Here is a 22725-nt window from a genome sequence, read left to right on the forward strand (position 1 = left end):
GTTTCCTGGTAAGTAAAAATGCATTTCAGCATTACTCCCCTGTGATTATGAATATTGTGATTTTCACTGCAAAATGAAGGAGCCCAGAGTGTCGATACTGTGGTATCAAATGTGTGCTTAATTGTCATTCTGGAACTTGGTTCTGGTGTCTCCCCAAAGCCTATAAATCATTATCAAACAGAAAAATCAAGTAATTAAGCTCTCTGGCCTGAATCTCATCTATACTCTCTAAATATATGCTCAGCATAAAAAAATATTCACTCATATGGCTATTTAAACCCCCTAATAATGAACTTGCATCAGGGAAATGATTTGCTAATGCTTTCTCAAACAGAGGGAGTAAAGGAGCTGATTTCTTCCCAATCAAACATGCCAAATCCACTGTTGTTTTCAGTGGCCTGAACAGAAAGCCAAGGCTGATGTATGTGGAAGAGGGTGATAAAAGTATTAGTAGGAGTTAGTAAAAACAAACAAGAAAGTTGCCTTCACAAATTACATCTGAGATCTTCTTGAGATGAGTCCAAGGCATGTTGCAAATTCATTAGTTTATCAGTTGTCTTTCATCTTTAAAATCACACAAAACAAGCAATTATTTAGAATGAAATAACTGGTTTAATATTCATGAACTTGAGAAAACTTGAATTTAAATTCAGGCTGGGATCTGAATTAGCACCAACCGAATACAGAAAGAAGTCAATATACATGCACAAATTAGTTTTAATAACATATATGGTTAAGATATATTTGTTTTACTTGATATACTTGAAGGACCACTCTTGGAGTTAAAACTTATTTGTATTAGTTGGCTGGGCATGATACAGGCTGGACGCCCCGTAGCTCCAGGGCCTTGGCAAAATTGACCTCCAGTGGCTTGCCCGTGCCTTTGGTGAGCCTCAGAGACCGGATGCAACCTCGAAACCTAACGTTGGTTGTCAGACCAAACTGGTTGAGGCCATCTGAAAAACAAAGCAAAAAGCGCTCAGCTTTGACATGCAGCTTCTGTGTTAAAGGAATTTAAAAAATTTTAATTGTAGTGTAGTACTTGACAGTCAGTGTTATATTATTTTCTGGTGTACAATACGGCGATTCAGGAATTCCGGTCTATAACTCAGTGCTCATCAAGGTAAGTGCGCTCCTCATCCTGTTCCTCTATTTCACCCATCCCACCCACCTCCTCTCTGATAACCATCCGTTTAATCTCTAGAGATAAGAGTCTGAATTTTTGGTTTTTGGTCCCCGCCCCTTCGTGCATTTGTTTTGTTGTTTCTTAAATTCCACATATGAGTGAAGTCATATGGTTGTCTTTCTCTGACTGGCTTATTTTGTTTAGCATTATACAATCTCCATCTATTTATGTTGCCACAAATGGCAGGATTTCATTCTTTTTTAATGGCGGAATAATATTCCATTGTATGTATAACCACATGTTTATCCATGCATCTATTTATGGACACAGGCTGCTGCCTATCTTGGCTACTGTAAATAATGCTGCAACAAACATAGGGATGCATGTATCCCTTCAAATTACTGTTTCATATCCTTTGTGTATATACCCAGGAGTGATTATTGGATGTAGGGTTCTATTTTTAATTTTTTGAAGAACTTCTCTACCCTCTCACAGCAGCTACAGCTACACCAGCTCGCATTCCCACCAAGAGTGCACGAGGGCTCCTTTTACTCTGCATCTTCACCAACACTTGTTGTTTCTTGTGTTTTTGGATTTTAGCCCTTTTGACAGGTGTGAGGTGATACCTCCTTTTAGTTTTGATTTGCATTTCCCTGATGATGAGTGATGTTGAGCATCTTTTCATGTGTCTGTTGGCCATCTGGATGTCTTCCTTGGAGGAATGTGTGTTATGTCTTCTGCCCATTTTTTATTGGATTGTTTGTTTCTGGGGTGTTGAGTTGTCCTACTTTTTTTAAAAATATATATTTCAGATACTAACCCTTTATTGGGTATGCCATTTGTAAATATCTTTTCCCATTCAGTAGGTTGTCTTTTAGTTTTGTTGGTTGTTTCCTTTGCTGTGCAGAGCTCTTTATTTTGATATAGTCTCAATAGTTTATTTTTGCTGTTGTTTACCTTGACTCAGGAGACACAGACTTTTAGAAAAATGTTGTTACGGCCAAAGTCAGAGAAATTACTGCCTGTGCTGTCTTCTGGGATTTAATGGTTTCAAACCTTACATTTAGGTCCTTAATCCATTTTGAAGGTTTTGTTGGTGTAAGAAAGTGGTCTGGTTTCATTCTTTTGCATGTTGTTGCCCAGTTTTCCCAACACCATTTGTTGAAGAGTCTGTCTTTTTCCCATTACATATTCTGGCCTCCTTTATTAAATAGTATTTGACCTTAAAGTGGGATTATTTTCTAAGCTTTCTATTCTGTTCCACTGATCAATGGGTCTATTTTTGTGCCAATAGCATATTGTTTGTACAAATCAACTTTGTAATTATGACTTGAAATTTGAAATTGTGATGCCTTCAGCTTTGTGTTTCTTTTTCAAGATTGCTTTGGCCATTTGAAATCTTATGTAGTTTTATACAAATTTTAGGACTGTTTGAGTTCTTTGAAAAATACAGTTGGAATTTTGATAGGGATTGCATTAAACCTGAAGTTTGATTTGGGTAGTATGGACATTTTAAAGCCTTCATGTTTGTTTGTGACATTTTCAATTTCCTTTGTTAATGTTTTATAGTTTTCAGACTATAGGTCTTTCATCTCTTTGGCTAAATTTATTTGAAGGTGTTTTATTTTTTATACAATTATAAATTGGGTTGTTTTCTTTCTCTTTTGGCCACTTCATCATGAGTGTATAGAAATGCAGTGGATTTCTGTACATTGGTTTTCTATTGTGACCTTACTGAATGCCTTATCAGTTCTAGTAGTTTTTTGGTGGAATTTAGGGTTTTCCATATATAGGTATCATGTCATCTGCAAATAGTGAAAATTGTGCTTCTTCCTTACCAATCTGGATGGTGTTCATTGCTTTTATCTTACCTGATGGCTATGGCCAGAACTTTTAGCACCATACTGAGTAAAAGTGGTAAGAGTGGACATTCTTGTATTGTTTTTGACCTTAGTGAAAAAGCTCTCAGTTTTTTACCATTGAGTGTGATGTTAGCTGTGGGTTTTTCTCATATGGCCTTTATTATGTTGAGGTATGTTCCCTCTAAACCTACTTAGTTGAGGTTTTTTTCATGAATGGATGTTGTACTTTGTCAACATTCTATGAAGCCAGGATTACCAAAACCAGAATAAGACTCTACAAAAAAAGAGAACTACAGGCCAATTTCTCTGATGATTCCATCAGAATGATTCTATCATGAATGGATGTTGTACTTTGTCAAATGCTTTTTCTGCATGTATTGAAATGATTCTATGATTTTTATCCTTTCTCTTGTGATGTGATGTAATATGCTGATTGGTTTGTGATTGGTTTGCGATTATTATACCACCCTTGCATCCAAGGATTAAATTCTACTTGATCATGGTGATTTTTTTGTTAATGTATTGTGGATTCAGTTTGCTAGTATTTTGTTGAGGATTTTTATACTTACTTACATCAGAGAAATTGGCCTGTGGTTCTCTTTTTTGGTAGAGTCTTATTCTAGTTTTGGTAATCCTGGCTTCATAGAATGAATTTGGAAGTTTTCCTTCCTCTTCTATTTTTTGAACAGCTTGAGGAGAATATGTATTGATTCTTCTTTAAATGTTTGGTAGAATTCACCTATGAAGCCATCTGGTCCTAGACTTTTGTTTGTTGTGGATCTTTTGATAACAGATTCAATTTCATTCTCAGTAATTGGTCTGTTCAAATTTTCTCTTTCTTCCTGATTCAGTTTTGTTATATTTGTTAGGTTACATGTTTCTAAGAATTTAGCACTGGGTGTTATGCTATATGTTGGCAAACTGAACTCCAATAAAAAAAATATACAAAAAAGGAAAAAGAAAGAAATAGAGAAAGAAAGAAAAAAAAGAATTTATTTATTCTACGTTGTCCAGTTTGTTGGCATATATTTTTCATAATATAATATAAGTTGTTTTTTCTCCTTTCATTTCTGATTTTTAGTTCTCTCTCTCTCCCTCTCTCTCTCTGTGTGTCTCTCTTTTAAATCTGACTGGAGGTTTATCAGTTTTGTTCATCTTTTCAAAGAATCAGTTCCTGGTTTCATTAATCTGTTCTATTGTTTTTTTAAATTTAAGCTTCTATTTCATTTATTTCAGTGTTAATCTTTATCACTTCTTCTGATGGTTTCAGGTTTGTTGTTCTTTTTCTAGTTCCTTTAGGTGTAAGATTTATGTTGTTTATTTAAAATTTTTCTTGATTCTTGAAGTAGACCTCTATTGCTCTCTACCTCCTCCTTAGGACCACTTTTGCTATATTGAAAAGATTCGGGAACATTGTGTTTTCATTTTCATTTATCCCAGTATTTTCTGATTTCCTTTTTGATCTCTTGGTTGACCCATTCATTGTTTATTAGCATGTTATTTAATCTCCATGTATTTATAGTCTTTCCAGACTTTTTCTTGTAGTTGATTTCCAGTTTCAGTGCATTTTGGTCAGAAAATATGCATGGCATGGCTGGGCTCTTTTTAAATTTGTTGAGGCTTGTTTGGTGGGCTAATATGTGATCTCTATTCTAGAGAATGATCCATGTGCTCTTGAAAAGAATGTGTATCCTGCTTTCTGGGGTGGAATGTTCTGAATGGATCTGTTTAATCCATCTTATCTAGTATGGCATATAAAGACACTCTTTCCTTGTTGATTTTCTGCTTAGATTATCCATCCATTGACGTAAGTGGGGTGTTGAAGTCCCCCACTGTTATTGCATTATTATTGATTAGTTCCTTTATATTTGTTACTAAATTTTAAATTTGGTGGAATTTAGGGTTTTCCATATATAGGTATCACATATAGGTATCTGGTTGCATAAATATTTACCATTGTTATATCTTCTTGTTGAATTGTCCCTTTAGTATCATATACTGTCCTTGTCTCCTGTTACAATCTTTTGTTTTAAAGTCTATTTTGTCTGATATAAGTATTGCTGCCCTGGCTTCCTTTTCCCATCTATTTGCATGACAAATGTTTCTCCATCCCCTCACTTTTGATCTGCAGGTGTCCTCACTTCTCAGATAAGTCTCTTGTAGGCAGCATTTGTCTGGGTCTTGTTTTGTTATCCATTCTGTCACCTGATGTCTTTTGATTGGAACATTTAGTCCATTTACATTCAAAGTAATAACTGATAGGTACGTATTTATTGACATTTTGTTATTTGCTTTGTGGTTATTTTAGAGATCTTCTCTGTTCATTTCTTCCCTTGCTCTCTTCTCTCACCATAAGTTGGCTTTCTTTAGTGATATACTTGGAATCCTTTCTTTTTATATTTTGCAGATCTATTATTGGTTTTTGTTCTGCAGTTACTTAGGTTTGTATATAACATCTTCTTCATACAGCAGCCTATGTTAAATTGATGGTCACTTAAATTTAAATCCATTTTTCACTCCTCTCCTCTCCACATTTTAGCTAGATGGTGTCATACTTTACATCCTCTCATTTTGTGAATCCCTTGACTAATTTTTACAGATACACTTATTTTTACTTTGTGCTTCCTACTTTTCTCACTCTTACTGATGGTCTTTCCTTTCCACCCAAAGAGTTCCACTTAACATTTCTTGGGGGGCTGGTTTTCTGGTCATAAACTCCTTTAACTTTTGTTTGTCTGGGAAACTCTTTATCTCTCCTATTCTGAATAATAGGAGAGATTTTTATTATTAATTATTAATAATAGAAGAGATGATCTTACCAGATAGAATATTCTTAGATGAAGATTTTTTTTCCCTTTTAGTGCTTTGAATATATTATTCTCTACCTTCTGGCTTGCCAAGTTCCTGCTGAAAAATTTGCTGAGAGCCTAAAGGGTTTCCCTTGTATGTAACTGTGTTCTTTTCTCACAGTGCTTTTAAATTTCTTTTTGTATCACTACTTTTTGCCATTTTGATTATTGTGTGTTTTGATGTGAACTCCTTTGGTTGATTTTGTTGGGGATCTTTGTGTCTCCTGGATCTGAATTTCTGTTTCCTTCCCCAATCTCGGGACGTTTTTAGCTAGTATTTCTTCAAATAAATGTTCTGCCTCATTTTCTCTCTATTCTTCTGGGATCCCTATAATGTGAATATCATTACACTTGATGGAGTCACTGAGTTCTCCAAGTCTGTTCTCCTTTTGCATAATTTTTTCCCTCTCCTCCGCTCAAGTTGATTACTTTCCATTACTCTGTACTCCAGGTTACTGATTTGTTCTTCTGCTTCCTCTACTCTGCTATTTATTTCATCTAGTTTATTTTTAGTTTCAATTGTTGTGTTCTTCATGTCTGATTGGTTCTTTTTTTTTTTTATCTTTTTGTTAAGAGTCTTATTGATGTTCTCTACTCTTTTCCACTCTTTTCTCAAGGCCAATGAGTATCTTTATGATCATTACTTTAAATTCTCTATCAGGCATATTTAGCTATGATTTGCTTAGTTCTCTTGCTATAATTTTGTCCTGTTCTTTTACTTGAGACGTTTTCCTCTGTTTCCTCATTTTGTCTAACTCTATGCATTTGGTTCTCTGTGTTAAAGTCTCTTGCTCTTAAAAGTAGTGAGTGGGTGTGCACTTTTTACAAGGTAGAGCTGGTCATCTGCCAGAAGGATTGTGCCACTGTCACTGAGACCAGGCCAATCTGCAAAATTCACATGAGCAGCATGCACAGTTTTAACAAGGTGCACATGCTGTCTGTGAGAGATGACCAGCTGCTGCTACTGGAATAGAGGCCCTCCAAAGCACAAGGTTGGGAGATGCAGTGTTGGCAAGGTTTGTGCTGGTCTTGTGCAGGACTAGAGTGGGCCAAGCTGGAAGGGGTGGGGCTTGGTGTAAGCAAGTCAGGTAATGAATGTTGGGACTGCACTGGTTCCTGCAGGTGACCGTGTGTTTGTGCTGGGAGGTAGAGGAGGGAAACAGTAGTTGCTGGCTTCTTTGCTCCTGGAGGAGTCTCCTAGGAATCTCTGTCTCTCTGGGACAGTAATTAACTCCCTCCTATATGCCCCAGGTATTTTTCAAATTGTGCTTCTCTGCTGTTTGTCCACAGGCTGTTTGTTGTGCTCTGTCTTTACAGATGGGGACACAGTTTCTTATCATCATTCTGGCTCTCTTAGAGCCAAGTCTGCTGATTTTTAATGTTCTAGGCTTTAAGTCCTGCTGGTTGTAAGAACTCCCAAATTTGGCCCCTCTGCTTTTCAAAGCCAAATGTTATAGAGACCTGTCTTCCGCATGCATTCTGATCCCATTATGATCGTCTATTTCTCTCCTCTTTCCACACCCCTGGCTGTTTCATTTCTGTCAATCGCCTGTGGTCCTTTAGCTCCTCACTGCATCTGAGCCCTTCCTACCCTCTCCTCTACATTTAGTTGTGGAGTTTTTTCTTCCTGTCTTCAGGTCATTTTCTGGGTTATTTACGCTGATGAGTGTGTTATCTAGTTGTGTCTTTGGGAGGAGGTAAGCTTAGAGTCCTCTCTGCCATCTTCCCTGAAAGTGTTCGAAGAGCATGTTTTCAAGTCAGCCGTTACCTTGAGGTTAAATCGGAAGGCTGTTTTAAGTAAAGTTCGTGATTTTGTTCTTAGCCTTGCTGACAATTAAACTTGTAGCATTTCTATTGTTATATATCCTGAAATTTGGAGTCATGTAGAATGATACATTTTAAGATAGGAATTTGGTTTGGAATGAACAAATTTACAGCTGTGTTATATTATGGAATTTAATGAAAGAATTCAATTGATCAAATACTTTACTGAATTAGGGCATGGATGTTTAATGGTGACTTTACTTTTTTACATTGTAAAAATACATCTTAAAAGATTAAGCTGGTTAAAAACTCATACAAAATTTTTGTTGTTGTTGTTAAGGAGACTCCATTCTTTCAGCAGGCCTAGGAGGTGCTAGCTATGATCTCATTTCATAGACTGTGAGTGGGGAAATAGGATATCTCCAGAGCATCTTGGGGGTTATCCTTATTGAAGCAGAAATAGGTCCTTTTCAAACTCAGAAGCAACTTTGGAAAGAGGAGCTGTGAATTGGTCCCCATTGCTCCTATATGTTTTCCTCCATTAACCACTGCTGAATATATATTTTGCTTGTTTTGTTAGGCAGAGGAGCTTTACATAAATGGGAATGACAGTTTCTCTTGCCAACATGCTGAAAGACCATTCCAAGTGTGTGTTATTACAGTATTTATAAAGAGGCAGTTGGGCTATTTCTCAAGTTGGGCACTCTTGTTTATGGGCACTTTAGGTAACTGTGGTTTACGTGCTACACTTAATGTGCTGGACAGGGATTCTGAATGCAGATTTATTGCTTGGGTTTCTTTGTAATATAAATATAAACTCCATAATAACCTAAGGGGGAAATTAGCTTGTTTAACCCAATGATTTCCAGAACTTGAGGAAATAAGTTCCATTACATTTTATGATTCCTCTGGTATATTAATTTTCAAAAAATCAGAAAGAACACCAATGCTGGCCTTCATTGCTGTTAAATGCCTCATATCTTTTATAAGCCAAATTCATTTCCTCTAGCCTCCATCTCCCCAGGAATGAAACTTTGGGGGCTACCCTGTAAAGTTCTGTCCCAGTTGGTTTATATAAGTAATATGCTCATTTTACACACTGGAAGTTTCAGGTAAGGTGTTATTTATGGGAGTAGATGTTAAAGCTAGGAAGTATACTTATGCACACATTCATGGACATAGTTATACAAATAAATTTAAATACACTAACAACAAAGAAATTCTTATGGAGTAGATAAGGCTCACCTGGGAAACCTCCAACAAACACAGGGTCATTTGTATCAGCCGATGTGGATGCTTGGTTTGGGCTCTGGGCTTCCACCTGCTTCCCATCTACTGTCAGCTCAATGCGGTGTTTGATCTTGTTGGCTGTGACTTTATGCCACTGTCCGTCACACAGATGCCCCGGGATCCCAGCATCATAGACAGCAGTGAATCGGCCAGCACCATTGTCCACATGAAACATAAGCTAGAAAGTAGGAAGTGGAACAGTCACAGATGGTTTCATTAGACAGGTATCATGATGGTTCACATAGCAAAAAATGTTATGTTTGTAGGAAGGGCATCAGCTGGAATGGTTTAGAAATGAACATATCTGGGGCATTTTAAAAATTAAAAAGAGTCTGCAGAAATTAAAATACAAATTTAATAACCAGGAGTCACAAAGTATGTTCTTTGCTTCTGGGCATTGTTGAGAGCATGAGACAAGGTGTGTGAAACTAGTAATAATTCCGTGTTCAGAAAATGCGATATATAATTTGAGGCTGGCTGACCAAAAAGGTACCTCATATACACCGGGACAAACCCTAGCATGGATCTTTATAGAGTGTGAGAGTCCTTAGTGAACCCTATAAAATTTCTTAAAAGATGTTTGGAGTGATTCATTAATTCGATTCACAAATTCATTTTAGAGGATTATTGTTTTTTTTTTAAATGTAAGCTTTTGATATTTTAATTGTACGTATTCTTTTTTTTTTTTCCTTCATGGATTCCATTTTATATGCAGGATGGAGAATAACATAAATTACTTTCTTGGGCAGGCTTGATGTGTCACAGGTGCCAAAGACTCTGAGCCAGAAGGCCAGTTAAATTCTTAACAATGAAGAACTTAGATTGGAAGTTCATGTCTAAATGAGAAAAATCTGTTTTCAGTAACATGGAACAGTCCCTGAAATTTGAGATGACAGAGTTCTTTTTGAAGCTGATGAAGGAAAGAAACATATTGAAACATTAAAAACAGTCAGTCTGGCAACACATTTGACAAGGGAATAGGAGAGACGTAGGGGTTTTGAAAAGAAGATGAAACACTGCAATAGGTAAAAAGTTTGTAAACTAAATGGTGATGTGAGTACTAAGATTTTACTATATTGGGTGGAGTTTGTAAGAGCAGGACTTGGGGAGAAATACAATGCATTGTAATGGAACTTGATCCTCAGCAAACTGATAGTAGTGGTTATTCGCAGGTGATGGGGCGAGGCTGACTCTGACGCTGTGTAGTGAACATGTCTGAAAACGCGGCAAAGCCATGAGCTGCTGCCGATCTGTTTCCCCCTTTTGCCTCCGTACTCCTGGAGCTTTTTGCTTCATTGCCTTTGGTGATGGTTTGAAGGCCAGAGGGAGAGACGAGACAACAGAAAGCATATTTGAGGTCACTACATGGTCTTCCCCCTTGGGAGGCCACAGCACCGTAGAGCGGACACAGGCCCAGAGATGGAGTGGGATTCCTACTGAAGAGCCAGAGGGAAAACCTCGGTAACTTCTTGCTTTGCCTGCCTCTTTCCCTGCTGCCTGTAGTTCATAGGCTATTCACGGGTCATCTCAGTGCAGGATGCTGCTCCTGGGCAGGCAGGGACTGGATGGGTGTTTATTTTTTTATTTTTATTTTTTTATTTTTTGGATGGGTGTTTAGAATTAGCTTGTCCATGGTAAGCCAACGGACACAATTTATTATACTAATATAAATTTATTATGAATCGGCACTTTTTTGGAAATGGTAGCAGGATGTTTTTAAATCAACATCTAGAACTGACACGTTAGCTAGCCACCTTGACTTCGGAGAAGTGCCTACTGTATGAGAAGAGGCAAAGGCTGAGTTTAGACAGTCCAGGCCCCCCTCCTCTTTTTCCATTGGGATCTATAGTTTTACATACAGCGTATTCACAAAGAGAGAATATCAGTGTACTTTTAGCAACACAGTGAGAGCTTGAGATCTAAAATCATTTGGCCCATCCTTTGTCAATACAATTGGCTGACTGTAGAATCAGCACATTTAAAGTTTACCCTGGTCTACAGAGTAATTGTGCTGAAAACACACAGTAGAGACAATCTAGAAGGATGAAAAGATGCAATCTAGTTTCTCCCAACACAGTATCGGCAGGGCTTCATAACAGCAGTTCTTACGTATGGACAACATAAGGCAATCTGAAGTATTTAGACTGCTGGCACTCACCTTTTCATCAATCATTTCAATACCCATTCCATCCATTTTCTGGCTGCTGATTCCCAGGAGAACTCCAGTGGTTCTAGTTGTACGAAATTCAAATTCTACAAGAAGGTCCAATCCCACCTTGAACCCACCAACTGTAAAATGAAGATTTTTTTTAAATCATAGATTAGAGCTGATGGATTGTGAATTCAAATTTGTACAGTATAATGGATTTAGATTTCAGCTCAGATATTAATCAATTATAATAAGTTCCAGACTCTCTTATGGCCTATACTTCCAACAGTGTATCATATAACACATTTCATAGTTTTTGCTTATTTTTTGGTAGCCTTCCCTCCTAGCATGTAAGTTCTGCGAGGAAAATTTTTATTCCAGCACCTACCAAAATATCTGGCACCCAGGGAGGTTTAATAAATAGTTTTTGAATAAATAAATGGATGAAAAAAAACACACACAGAGATTAACTCAAAGAATCTCACAGCAATGTATAGTTGTGTTGGAATTCTTACTGTTGGATTAAGTCAGGCATTTCAGTGATTATTCAGTAAGATTTTACGAGGCCACTCGAAGATTATTGTGCCACAGTGATCTGAAAGGGTTCAGAAGTTCCCATTTTATTAATAAAGAAAGGAATTGCAAGTGCAATTTCGAAGGAAAAGATCCTGGGACATAAACAGATTTTCCCAGTTCATCTAGGGAGGTTTCTTCTATAATTTCTTATATTGGGTACATTGATTTATTTAATCTTTTAGAGAGTATTTAAGATATGCCTCTCAGAAACAAAGCCATTTGTTAAGAGTGGGTTAGATCACGAATCAGTGGCATGGAGTATTAGGGAAGAACTCATGGAAATTTTCTGCATGTCTTCTATTTACTAGGCAAGAAATAAATGCTCTGTGTAACTGTGATTGTCTCCAATGAATGGTAGTATCTGTTATGTGAAAAACTTCTTGTTCTACAGAGAACCTTGGTGGGTTTGGATGTGCAAAGGTGGGTTTGGAACAGATTTTAAGAGAAAAAAAAAAGCTGAATTGTTCTGCAAAATAAAACAGAAAGTGTGTGTTTTTGTCTCTGAAAGGGAGAGGTAAGGAGGAGAAAGGAACAACATGGGGGCCCCCGGGGGGCTCAGGGTCTGAGCGTCTGCTTTCGGCCCAGGGTGTGATCCTGGGGTACTGGGATTGAGTTCCGTATCGGGCTACCCGTAGGGAGCCTGCTTCTCCCTTTGCCTGGTTCTCTGCCTCTCTCTGTGTGTCTCTCAGTAATAAATAAATACAATCATTAAAAAGAACAACACGAAGCAGTTCAGCTGAAGACAGAGGTGACCAGCAAAAGCCACAGTGATCTGATGGCTGAAAAGTTTTTAAGGACAAAGATGTAAAAGGTTTAAATGAAGCTGTGTGTTTCCAGTGATGTGACCTCCTGTAAGTGTCCACGTATTGTGTAGACTGTATTACAGGCTCCGGAGGGGCTGGCAGGACTTGTGGGCAGCTGGGGACGTGGCTAAGTTTCTGGTCCGGTTTGATCCAGAACCAGAGAGCCCGGGCAGAAAGGACTGAACAGTCCGTCTCAAGGTATGATAATGTCTATTCTTGTTATTATATAGAAGATACTTCATATTTTTCTTTCCAAATCATACATTTGGAAAGAAAATGTGATCCAGGCCTGCTCTGGAGATGTTCACTGGGAAGGTGCACATGCGTGAGGTCAGGGAACTGCTACTCTTTCATCGATGAGAAACGGGTGCCGGGACGTGTGCACTGGATGAATGTGTGGGAGGTCGTGGCATGAAGCCTTGCAAGGAATTGAAGAGGGGAAGAAAGAAAAATGGTACCTCATCTCCAGAAAGGTACACAAGGAAAACTGGAAAGTAGATCAATTATGTGCATAAACATATGGACTTTTTAAAAAAATATTTAATTAATTAATTTATTAGAGAGAGAGAGTGAGACCTCGAATGGGGGCAGGCAGAGAGAAGTAGACCCTCGGCTGAGCAGGGAGCCCGACGCAGGGCTTGGTCCCAGGACCCTGAGATCACGACCTGAGCTGAAGGAATGACTGAGCCCCCTGGGTGCCCCAACATACGGCCCTTCTTGTAGGATTAAATTCATTTTGCTGTTATTGATCTCTAGGGAAGGAGATGGAATAAGCTCTCCAAATAGCCTTTTACTTTATTTTCTCTATTCATTTGCCTCAGAATCAGGTACATTAATCTTTGAAGTTTGTGGTTTTACTTCTATACATTTTTATTTCTAGTTTAAACTAATTTAAGAAATCCAGGACTTTTATTTTCCAATAACAGCAAGAAGTTAATGTCTGTACCTGTTAATATTCAACAAGAAAAAAGTGGGAGTGCCTCACCTGCTTTGGCAAAACCTGTTCCATCAAAGTATGTTCCTCTCTGAGCACGAGCAAAACATGTTCCAACGTGGAAGCTGGAGGTTGGCTGTTCAAGATCGGCGGGGGCCTCCGCCATCTGAAAATTCCTGATGCAGCCTTCAATGCTGTAGGTCACCTACATATTCAGGGCAGAAAAAAAAAAAATCAAATATCAGGGTTTACCAGAATTTTGCCTTGATATGGAATTCATGATTTGTGGGGATGCTCTGTGCTTGTAATCATCACCCAGTCGTCTTAAGACAGCCCGCGACCTCCCGGGACCTCCTATCACACCAGGCTTCACACAGTGGGTGCAGAGCATCCTGCATGGGGCTTTTCAACAAGGATGCCTGTAGCCTGTACCTAGCCTGCTCTGATAGTGTGAATAGTGTACACTGTGTCTCGGGGGGTGGGGGGAACCACTGGTTTTGCAGAAACCACGTGCTCCAGATGAACATCATGACCTTTAATGAGTTCCTTAGGTATGTTCTGGTCCAAGATGGTGATGGAAGGAAGGTCCCGAACTCATCTCCATCGCACACCAAATCTATACCTGTTTATAAAGCAATTCCTCCTGAAGAAGAATCGAAGGCTGACTGAACACCACCAACAAAAGATAAAGAGAACGGCAAGAGACAAGGCAACAGTGGGAACCTCTGCCCCCAACACTATGAACAGCCATGTGCAGGGACAGTAGAGGCACCAAGGGCAGATGTGTCTGGTATAGAAAATATATGAAAGGTTCAGGCCCAGAACCCTGCTAAACGGCAGGGATGCTGCTGGAACTCTGTGAGTCAGATGGGCCGGTGGGAGCCATGACTTGATCCACCTTGATCGCATGGACCACAGCAGGGTCCAGGTGCCCTTGCTGGGCTATTGCCTCAGTAAGCCCAGGCCCCTAGCTCACATCAGCCCCAACTGTCCCACCAGGGTGACCCCAGGGTGGTACACACTGAGCCACCCTGGGTCATGCTCCCTATAGCTCCAGCCATCATACCAAGGTGACACATGAGCAAAGCATGCTGGAACACCCCAGGCCTGCATTCTTCAGCTCTAGATGGCATGCCAGGGTGATGCCGATGCAGAGCACTCCAAATCCTCCTGACTGATGAGTGACTGAGCACCACCAGGATGCTCCCTGCACTGAGTACCCCAGGAACCTCCAGGGCCCTGCCTCCATTCCAGTTGTCTCATGAGGGTACCCCCTATGGGGAGCACCGCAGAACTGTCCAGCCTGCATCCCAGTTTAGCTCTCAGAAGGGCATTGTCTACAAGAAGAGTCCTAGCTTCTACCCACTTCAGCTGTCCTGCCAGGGTGCCCTCTGTGTGGATAGCCCTTGGAACCCCTGAACTGTACATACCTGTGCTTCAGCTGTCCTATCAGAGTACCCTTTCTGCAGGGACCTTCAGGACCACTCAGCACATGCCCAGTTCATCTCCATCCATCTCACCAGAGCAGCCCCAGCACGGAGTGCCCTATGACCCCTAGCCCATGCCAGCCAGCAAGTGTCAGCAGGCACATGCAGTCTGCACAGGGGATGACCATACATAAGACCACTTCTTAAAGTTCAGAAGTAGCTGTTCCAAAATACAGAAAATCAAGCAAAATGGGGAGACTGAGAAATACATTCCAAACAAAAGAACAAGACAAAACTTCAGAAAAAGAACTAAATGAAACAGAGATAGGCGAAATGCCTAATAAAGATTTTTAAATCATGACTGTAAAGATACTCCTAGAGTGAAGAGTGAAAGAACTCAGTGAAAACTTCAACAAAGAGAAGATATAAAAAGGACCAAATCCGTTTTGAAGACTACAGTAACTGAAATGAAAAAATACACTAGAGGGCTCAACAGTAGATTAGCAGATGCAGAAGAACAGATCGGTAGCCGGGAAGATGGTAATGGAAAGCACCCAAGCTGAGCAGCAGAAAGGAAAAAGAATTCTTAAAAAATGAGGCTCTTGGACAACAGTAAGCAAATAAACACTTGTGTGATAGGAGATTGTAGAAAACTTTTCATGACTTAGGAAAGGAAACCAACTTCCAGGTTCTAGAAGCGCAGATAGTTCTAAACAAGATGAGCTCATGGAGGTCTACACAGTGACACATAATAATTAAAATGCCAAAGATTAAAGATAAAGGGAGGATTTTTAACAACAACAAGACAGAAGCCAAATTATGACTAGCAAAACCCCGTAAAGCTATCTATTGATTTTGTAGCAGAAACTTCATAAGCCAGCAGAAAGGGGCATGATATAGCCACAGTGTGGAAAGAAAAAGAAAACTTACAACCAATAATATCCAACACAGTAAGGTTATCATTCAGAATTGAAGGAGAGATAAAGGAGTTCATCATCACCGAAGTGGCTTTACAAGAAAGGTTAAAGGGACTTCTTTAAATGGGCAAGGCCATAATTAGATATAAGAAAACCATGAATAAAAAGATGTAAAATATGATAACATATACATAAAATGTGGAGGAGGGAGTACATACGTTCTTTTAGAAAGTATTTGAATTTAAATGGTGATCAACAGAGACTGCTATGTACTTAGATGTTACATGTGAACCTCATGGTAACCACAAACCCCAAACATATAATAGATACACGAGAGATGAAGAAAAAGCAAGCCAACTATGACACGACAAAGAGTTATCAACCACAAGGAGAGCCAAAGAACAGAACAGAGAAATACCAAAACAACCAGGAAGCAATTAACAAAATGGTATTAAGTACATACTTATCAATAATTACGTTAAACATAAATGGTCTAAATGCTCCAATCTAAAGACACTGAGTGGTAGAATGGTTACAAAAACAAGATCCATCTATATGCTACATCAAAAATACTCACTTCAGACCTAAAGACACTCACAGACTGAAAGTGAAGGGATGGAAAGGGCTATAGAGTGCAAATGGAAGAGAAGAAAAAGCTAGGGTAGCAGTATCTATATTAGACAAAATAGACTTTAAAACAAAGACTGTAACAGGAGACAAAGAAAGGCATTACACAATGATAAGGGATCAACCAACAAAAGGATATAACACTTGTAAATATCAACGTGCCCAACACCGCAGCACCTGAGTACATAAAGCAGATATTAGCAGACCTAAGAGGAGAAATTGACAGCAATACATGCCCCACTTACATCAATGAATACATCATCCAAGATGAAAATCAATAGGAAAATAGTTTCTTTGAATGACACACTAGGCCAGAAGGACATTGCACCTCAAAATAATAGAATACACATTCTTTTTAAGCACACATGGAATATACTCCAGTGTAGATCCCAAGTTAGGCCATGAAATATGACTGAATAAATTGAAGAAGACTGAGATCATATGCATCTCTTCTGGCTACCTGGAATAAAACTAAGAATCAGTCACAAGAAAAAAACTGGAAAAAATACAAATGTGGCTGCTAAACGGCATGCTACTAAACAACCAATGAGTCACTGAAGAAATTAAAAAATACATGGAGACAGATGAAAATGAAAACACAATGGGCACAGAGAAATTGGTGCAAAGGGGGAAATTTATAACAATTCGTAGGCCCACCTCAAGAAACAAGAAGAATCTTAAGTAAACAATCTAACTAGAAACATAAAGGAACTAGAAAAAGAACAAACAAGAACAAATGTGAATAGAGGAAAGGAAATAATAAAGATCTGAGCAGAAATAAATGAGACAATAGAAAAGAGCAATAAAACCAAGAGCTAGTTCTTTGAAAAGATAAGCAAAACTGATAAACCTTTAGCTGGACTCATCAAAAAAAGAAAAAGATAGGACCCAAATAAAATAAAAAATGAAAGAGAACAATTGACGTCACAGAAATACAAAGGATTATAAGAGAGTACTATGAAAAATTATATGCCAACAAGTTGGCATATAATCTAGAGAAATGGATAAATATCTAGAAATGTACAATATTCTGAAACTGAATTAAGAAGAAATAGAAAATCTGGAGAGACAAATTGCTAGTAAGAAAATTTAATGTGCAATCAGAAAACTACCAACAAACAAAAGTCTTAGACCAGATAGCTTCACAGGTGAATTCTACGAAACATTTAAAGAAGAGTGAATACCTATTCTCCTCAAAGTATTCTAAAAAAGTAGAAGAGGAAGGAAAGTTTTCAAATGCATTCTCTGAGGCCAGCATTACCTTGATACCCAAGCCAAAGATATCACACAAAAAGAGAACTATAGGCCAATATCTCTGATGAACACAAATGCAAAAATAATCCTTAACAAGATATTAACAAACCACATTCTGTAATATATGGAAAATACAGTCAAGTAGGACTTATTCTGGGGGTGCAAGAATGGCCCAATATTAAAAAATCGACAGTATACATCACATTTAACACAGTGGAAAATAGAAATAATATAATCCTCTCAACAGATGCAGAAAAAAAATTTGGTAAAATTCAACATCTGTCAATAAAAACTGTCAAAAAGGTGGGGTTTAGAGGGAACATAGTAAAGACCATATCTGAAAAGCCTGGAGCTAACAATATACATAATGGTGAAAAACTGAGAGCTTTCTTCTAAGATCAGGAATATGACAAGGATGTCCACTCTTGACACTTAAAAAAAGAAAAGGTTTTATTCACTTACTTGACAGAGAGAGAGAGAGAGAGAGAGAGAGAGAGAGAGAGAGAGAGCACAAGCAGAGCAGCAGGCAGAGGGAGAGGGAGAAACTGACTCCCTGCCAAGCAGAGAGTCTGACGTGGGGATCAATCCCAAGACCTTGGGATCATGACCTAAACTGAAGGCAGACACTTAACCGACTGAGCCACCCAGGCGCTCCCACTCTTGACACTTTTATTCGACATAGTACTGAAAATTCTAGCCACAGTAATCAGACAAGAAATAAAAGATGTCTCAATTGGTAAGGAAGAAGTTAAACTTTTAAACTGTCATTATTTGCAAATCATGTAGCATACATAGAAAAACCTTAAGGACTCCACCAGAAGAAATGAATTCAGTAAAATTGCAGGATACAAAATTAATACCCAGAGATCGATTGCATTTCTATGTACTGTTAACAAAGTAGCAGAAAGAGAATTTAGAAAACAATTCCACTTATGATTGCACCAAAAAGAATAAAATACCACGGAATAAACTTAATGGAGGGGGTGGAAGAGCTGTACTCTAAAAACTGTAATGCACTGATGAAAGAAACTGAAGATGGCACAAACGGAAAGATATTCCACGCTCATGGATGGAAGAATTAGTATTGTTAAATAAATATTGTTAAAGCAATCTACAGATTCAGTGCAACCCCTGTCAAAATACCAGGAGCATTTTTCACAAAACTATGACAAATAATACTAAAATGTACCACATGGGATCACAAAAGACCTTAAAGAGCCAGAGCATTCTTAAGAAGGAAGAACAAAGCTAGAGATATCACAGTTCTAGACTTCAAGGATGCTACAAAGCTTTAGTTAATCCAAACAGTATGAGACTGGCGCAAAAAGAGACATGTAGATCAATGGAACAGAATAGAGATCCCGGAAATAAACCCACACTTACATGATCATTTAATCTACAACAAACAACATAAGAATATACCATGGGGAAAAGACTGTCTCTTAAATGGTGCTGGGAAAGCTTGGCAGCTCCATGTAAAAGAATGAAACTAGACCACTTTCTTAGTACCACTCACATGAATAAACTCAAAATGGATTACAGACCTAAATATAAGACCAGAAACCATAGGACTCCTAGAAGAAAACAAAGGCAGTTATTTCTTTGACGTTGGCCTTAGCAACATTTTTCTAGATATGTCTCCTTAGCAAGGGAAACAAAAGCAAAATTAAACTATTGGGACTACACCAAAAACAAAACAAAACAAAACAAAACCCCAAAAAACAAAAAAAAACAACAACACATTTGCTCAGCAAAAGAAACCATTAAGAAAATGACAAGGCAACCTACTGGTTGGGAGAAGGTTCTGTAAATGACTGTCTAATAAGGGGGTTGTATCCAAAATGTATCATGAAGTTATGCAACTCAAACCAAAAATAGCCCAATTAAAAAAATGGACAGAGGATATGAATATTCTTCTATAGAGGATGTACAGATGGCAAATACAGACACGAAAGGATGCTGAACAGTATTAGTCAGTAGGGAAAATATAAATCAAAACGATGAGATATCCTCGTACAGTCTCAGAAAGGCTAGAATCAAGGAGACAAGAAGGAACAAGTTTCTGTGAGGATGTGGAGAAAAAGGAACCCTTGCGCACTACTGGCAGGAATGTAAATTGGTGCAACCCCTGTGGAAAATAGTATGGAAGTTCTCGAAAAAATTAAAAATAGAACTACCATGTGATCCAGTAATTCCACTCCTGGGTATTTTCCCAAAGAAAACGAAAACACTCATTTGAAAAGATACATGTTCCCCTGTGTTTATTGGAGAATTATTTACAGCTGCCAAGACAGGGAATAAAGGAAATACCTACTATAGATGAATGGGCAAAGAAGATGGTATGAATATTACTGAGCCACGAAAAAGAAGGAGATCTTGCCATTGGGGGGCAAGCATGGACCTAGAGGGTATTATGTTAAACGAAATAAAGTAGAGACGACAAATACTATATGATTTCACTTATAAATAAAATCTAAAAAAACCAACAAACAAATGGATGAATGATTGAACGAACAAACAAAAACCAGAAACAGACCCAAAATTACAGAGAACAAATTGATGGTTGCCAGAGGGCTGGGGGTGAGGGATGGGCAGAATGGATGAAGAGGACCAAGTACAGACTTGCAGGTATGGAATGAATAAAAGGGAATAAAAGGTAGAGCACAGGGAATCTAGTCAGTGATAGTGTGATAATACTGTACGGTGACCAGTGGTAGTAAACGTGCAGCGAGCGCAGCATAACGTATAAATTTGTCCAACTACACTACATAAATTTGTCCAACTACTTTCACTGGTTGAGTGAAACCAATGTAACGTGTCAACTCTATGATTAAACAGATATTTAATTAGTCCCTATGTTCGTTGTAAAAAACTTCATGTTTTTATCAATCGTGTAGTAACCTCATTATATACACATTCTGTCCTAATCTCATTCTATCTGAAGAGAATCAAGTCTGGCTTAGTGCTTCTTCCTCATGCAAACCTAAGGGAAGCGGTGGAGTCCTTCCTGGGAAAATGCACATACACCTAGACCTAGAAAGTTGGCACAGAGCATTTACAGTGTAGGGACCATAAAAATAAATCATTCTCTGCTCCGCTGTATTTCATCCGGTTTTAGGGGCACCCGTTACTCGCTCTTGTGATGAACTTCATACACTCTCATTTTGATCGGCCGAGGTAGCGTGTCCAAAAGCTACGAAAGGAACACAACACTGCCCCAACCACAAGGGGAGCCCAAAGCTGAAGATTGCAACTGTGCTGACCGGTCGTCTGTGACGAAGGACGGCTCTGCACCATCACATGCTCTGGGTCCAGAAATGCAATACGGTCCTTTGTAATACGCTCTCTAAAAACACTGATCCCTTCTGCTCCTTAAAGTCATGTTTTCCAAAGGAAACCAGGACACATGGTCTGATGAAGCATTATTTCGTGAATACTGGTTTATAAGTCCTCACGATTGAGGACTTTACATTTTGGATCCCGTACTGTCCCCTAAATGCCACAGTACAGTGTTGGACGACTGTAGTCTAAATACTGCCTCTCTCAGTATTTGCGAAATCTCTAGCCCTGAAACAATACCATTGACATCATCTTCCTTATATCCCCGTGCTTTCTATATGCTTAGTACTCGTCCAAGCTCCTTCGCTATATCACCTCACTTAATCTTTACAGTGACCTTGTTTCTGTTTGGTGCTCTGATCCTATTTTACAAAATAGGGGATTTTGTCAAACAAAGATTAAGCAGCCTGCTCCAGACCACACAGCTAGTTACCAGGTAGGTAGGTATTTAAGCCAAGGGCGTCCGCTCCAGGGTCCATACTCTGTTTGGTAATATTGCCTCTCCGGGTCAAATCTGCCTAGAAAACCTGTCACTTTTCAGAAAAGATGATCTCTTGGCCACACCTATAAGTGGCCGGGTCCCCATGTGAACTAGTAACTCAACGTACATACAGGACTGAGGCAATTATTTAAGCCACACACGTAAAAAGTAAATTGGATCCTTACCGGACCAATTCTTCGAGTGGTGTAGTTGATGGGTAGCCCGCCAACATACAGCATTCCCACGACATCCAGGATATCTGCTTTCTTGGGACTGGTGGTTCTGTTGGATGCATCATCTACATAAAGAATTCCTTCTTGCTTAATTCGCACAATCTTAATCTATGAAAAGAAGACGACTCATTAAAGCCAATCACGGATAAATTTCCAATAGGCCGAGCGTACGACATGAGAACTTTTTGGATCTTCGTCAGGGGAAAAAATGGAATAACTTATTTAGGGCCTAAGCGGGCCCAGAAGGGAAATTGAACCCATCTTTACAGTTTCCCTCACACCCTGCCTCTTCCATGACTCCAGCTTCTCCAAAAGGGTGCAAAATCATCCTGGGTGAGTTTTAGATTAAGGCCTTTTTTTTTTTTCCTATAGATTGGCAAGGGAGCGCATGGATCAAGAGGTCTGCTGTCGGCAGGATCCTCGCCAGTCGGGAGCCCCCGTCATGAATTAAGTGGGCTGCGGGATCCGTGCCCCACGATCTCAGATAGGCTGTGTTCCTCTGCTCAACAGGCACTTGTGGTGCAGAATGGAAGGAAGGGCAGCGTGCGAGGGCGCATGGCCGTTTCCACGGCTGCTGGTGGGTACACAGGGCGCGAGGAAGACAGACGGCCACCTGATGCTGAGATTTCGGCCGTGGGGAGGATTATCTTTCGGGGTGGAGCAAAATCAGGGGTGTCAAGACTGGCTTGGGCCTAAGAAACACCGGGAGCCTGCGTTTAGGAAAAGGAGTGGGTGACCCCACTTGGTTTAAAATGAGTCTACGTCAGGATTAGAATGATCAGGACCTTGTTTTACACTTGTCTGTTCTGGTTTGGGAGGCAGTGGGGATGCGTCTTCAAAACTAAACGCCTCCCTAACTTTGCTGCTTATAGCAAACTTTCTTTCTTAATCCCATCCGCATTGTGGACCCACAATAGGTCTGTTTTTCAAATGTCATGTTTATTCTGTTAGCCTGGAGAGGAGAATAGGCCTTAACGAGGGCTCCTGCTCCTTCGGGAAGATCGGTACTTGCTGCTCATGAGCTCTCAGGCAAGCACGGAGGTTCCGTTTCTTATATCCAGGATAACGAGTTGATTGACTTTGCATTTTTTTAT

General features: G+C 39.2%; 1 protein-coding gene across 2 annotated transcripts in view; it reads right to left on the reverse strand.

Moving 5' to 3' along the window:
- Window positions 1–592: 592 nt before the first annotated feature.
- LAMA2 (laminin subunit alpha 2) overlaps window positions 593–22725 on the reverse strand; it is a 580166-nt gene continuing 558033 nt past the window's right edge. For both annotated transcript variants that reach the window (XR_012002712.1, XM_072764558.1), the window contains 5 exons: window positions 21584–21739; window positions 13405–13558; window positions 11050–11180; window positions 8847–9069; window positions 593–956 (listed from right to left, as the gene is read on the reverse strand). Coding sequence is in view for 1 of the 2 variants with exons in the window: in XM_072764558.1 (XP_072620659.1) it covers window positions 799–956; window positions 8847–9069; window positions 11050–11180; window positions 13405–13558; window positions 21584–21739 (822 nt within the window). In the remaining variant the exon portion in view is untranslated. The remainder of the gene's footprint in view (window positions 957–8846; window positions 9070–11049; window positions 11181–13404; window positions 13559–21583; window positions 21740–22725) is intronic.

Source organism: Vulpes vulpes, chromosome 1, assembly GCF_048418805.1.
Source record: "Vulpes vulpes isolate BD-2025 chromosome 1, VulVul3, whole genome shotgun sequence".
Classification (NCBI taxonomy): Eukaryota; Metazoa; Chordata; class Mammalia; order Carnivora; family Canidae; genus Vulpes; species Vulpes vulpes.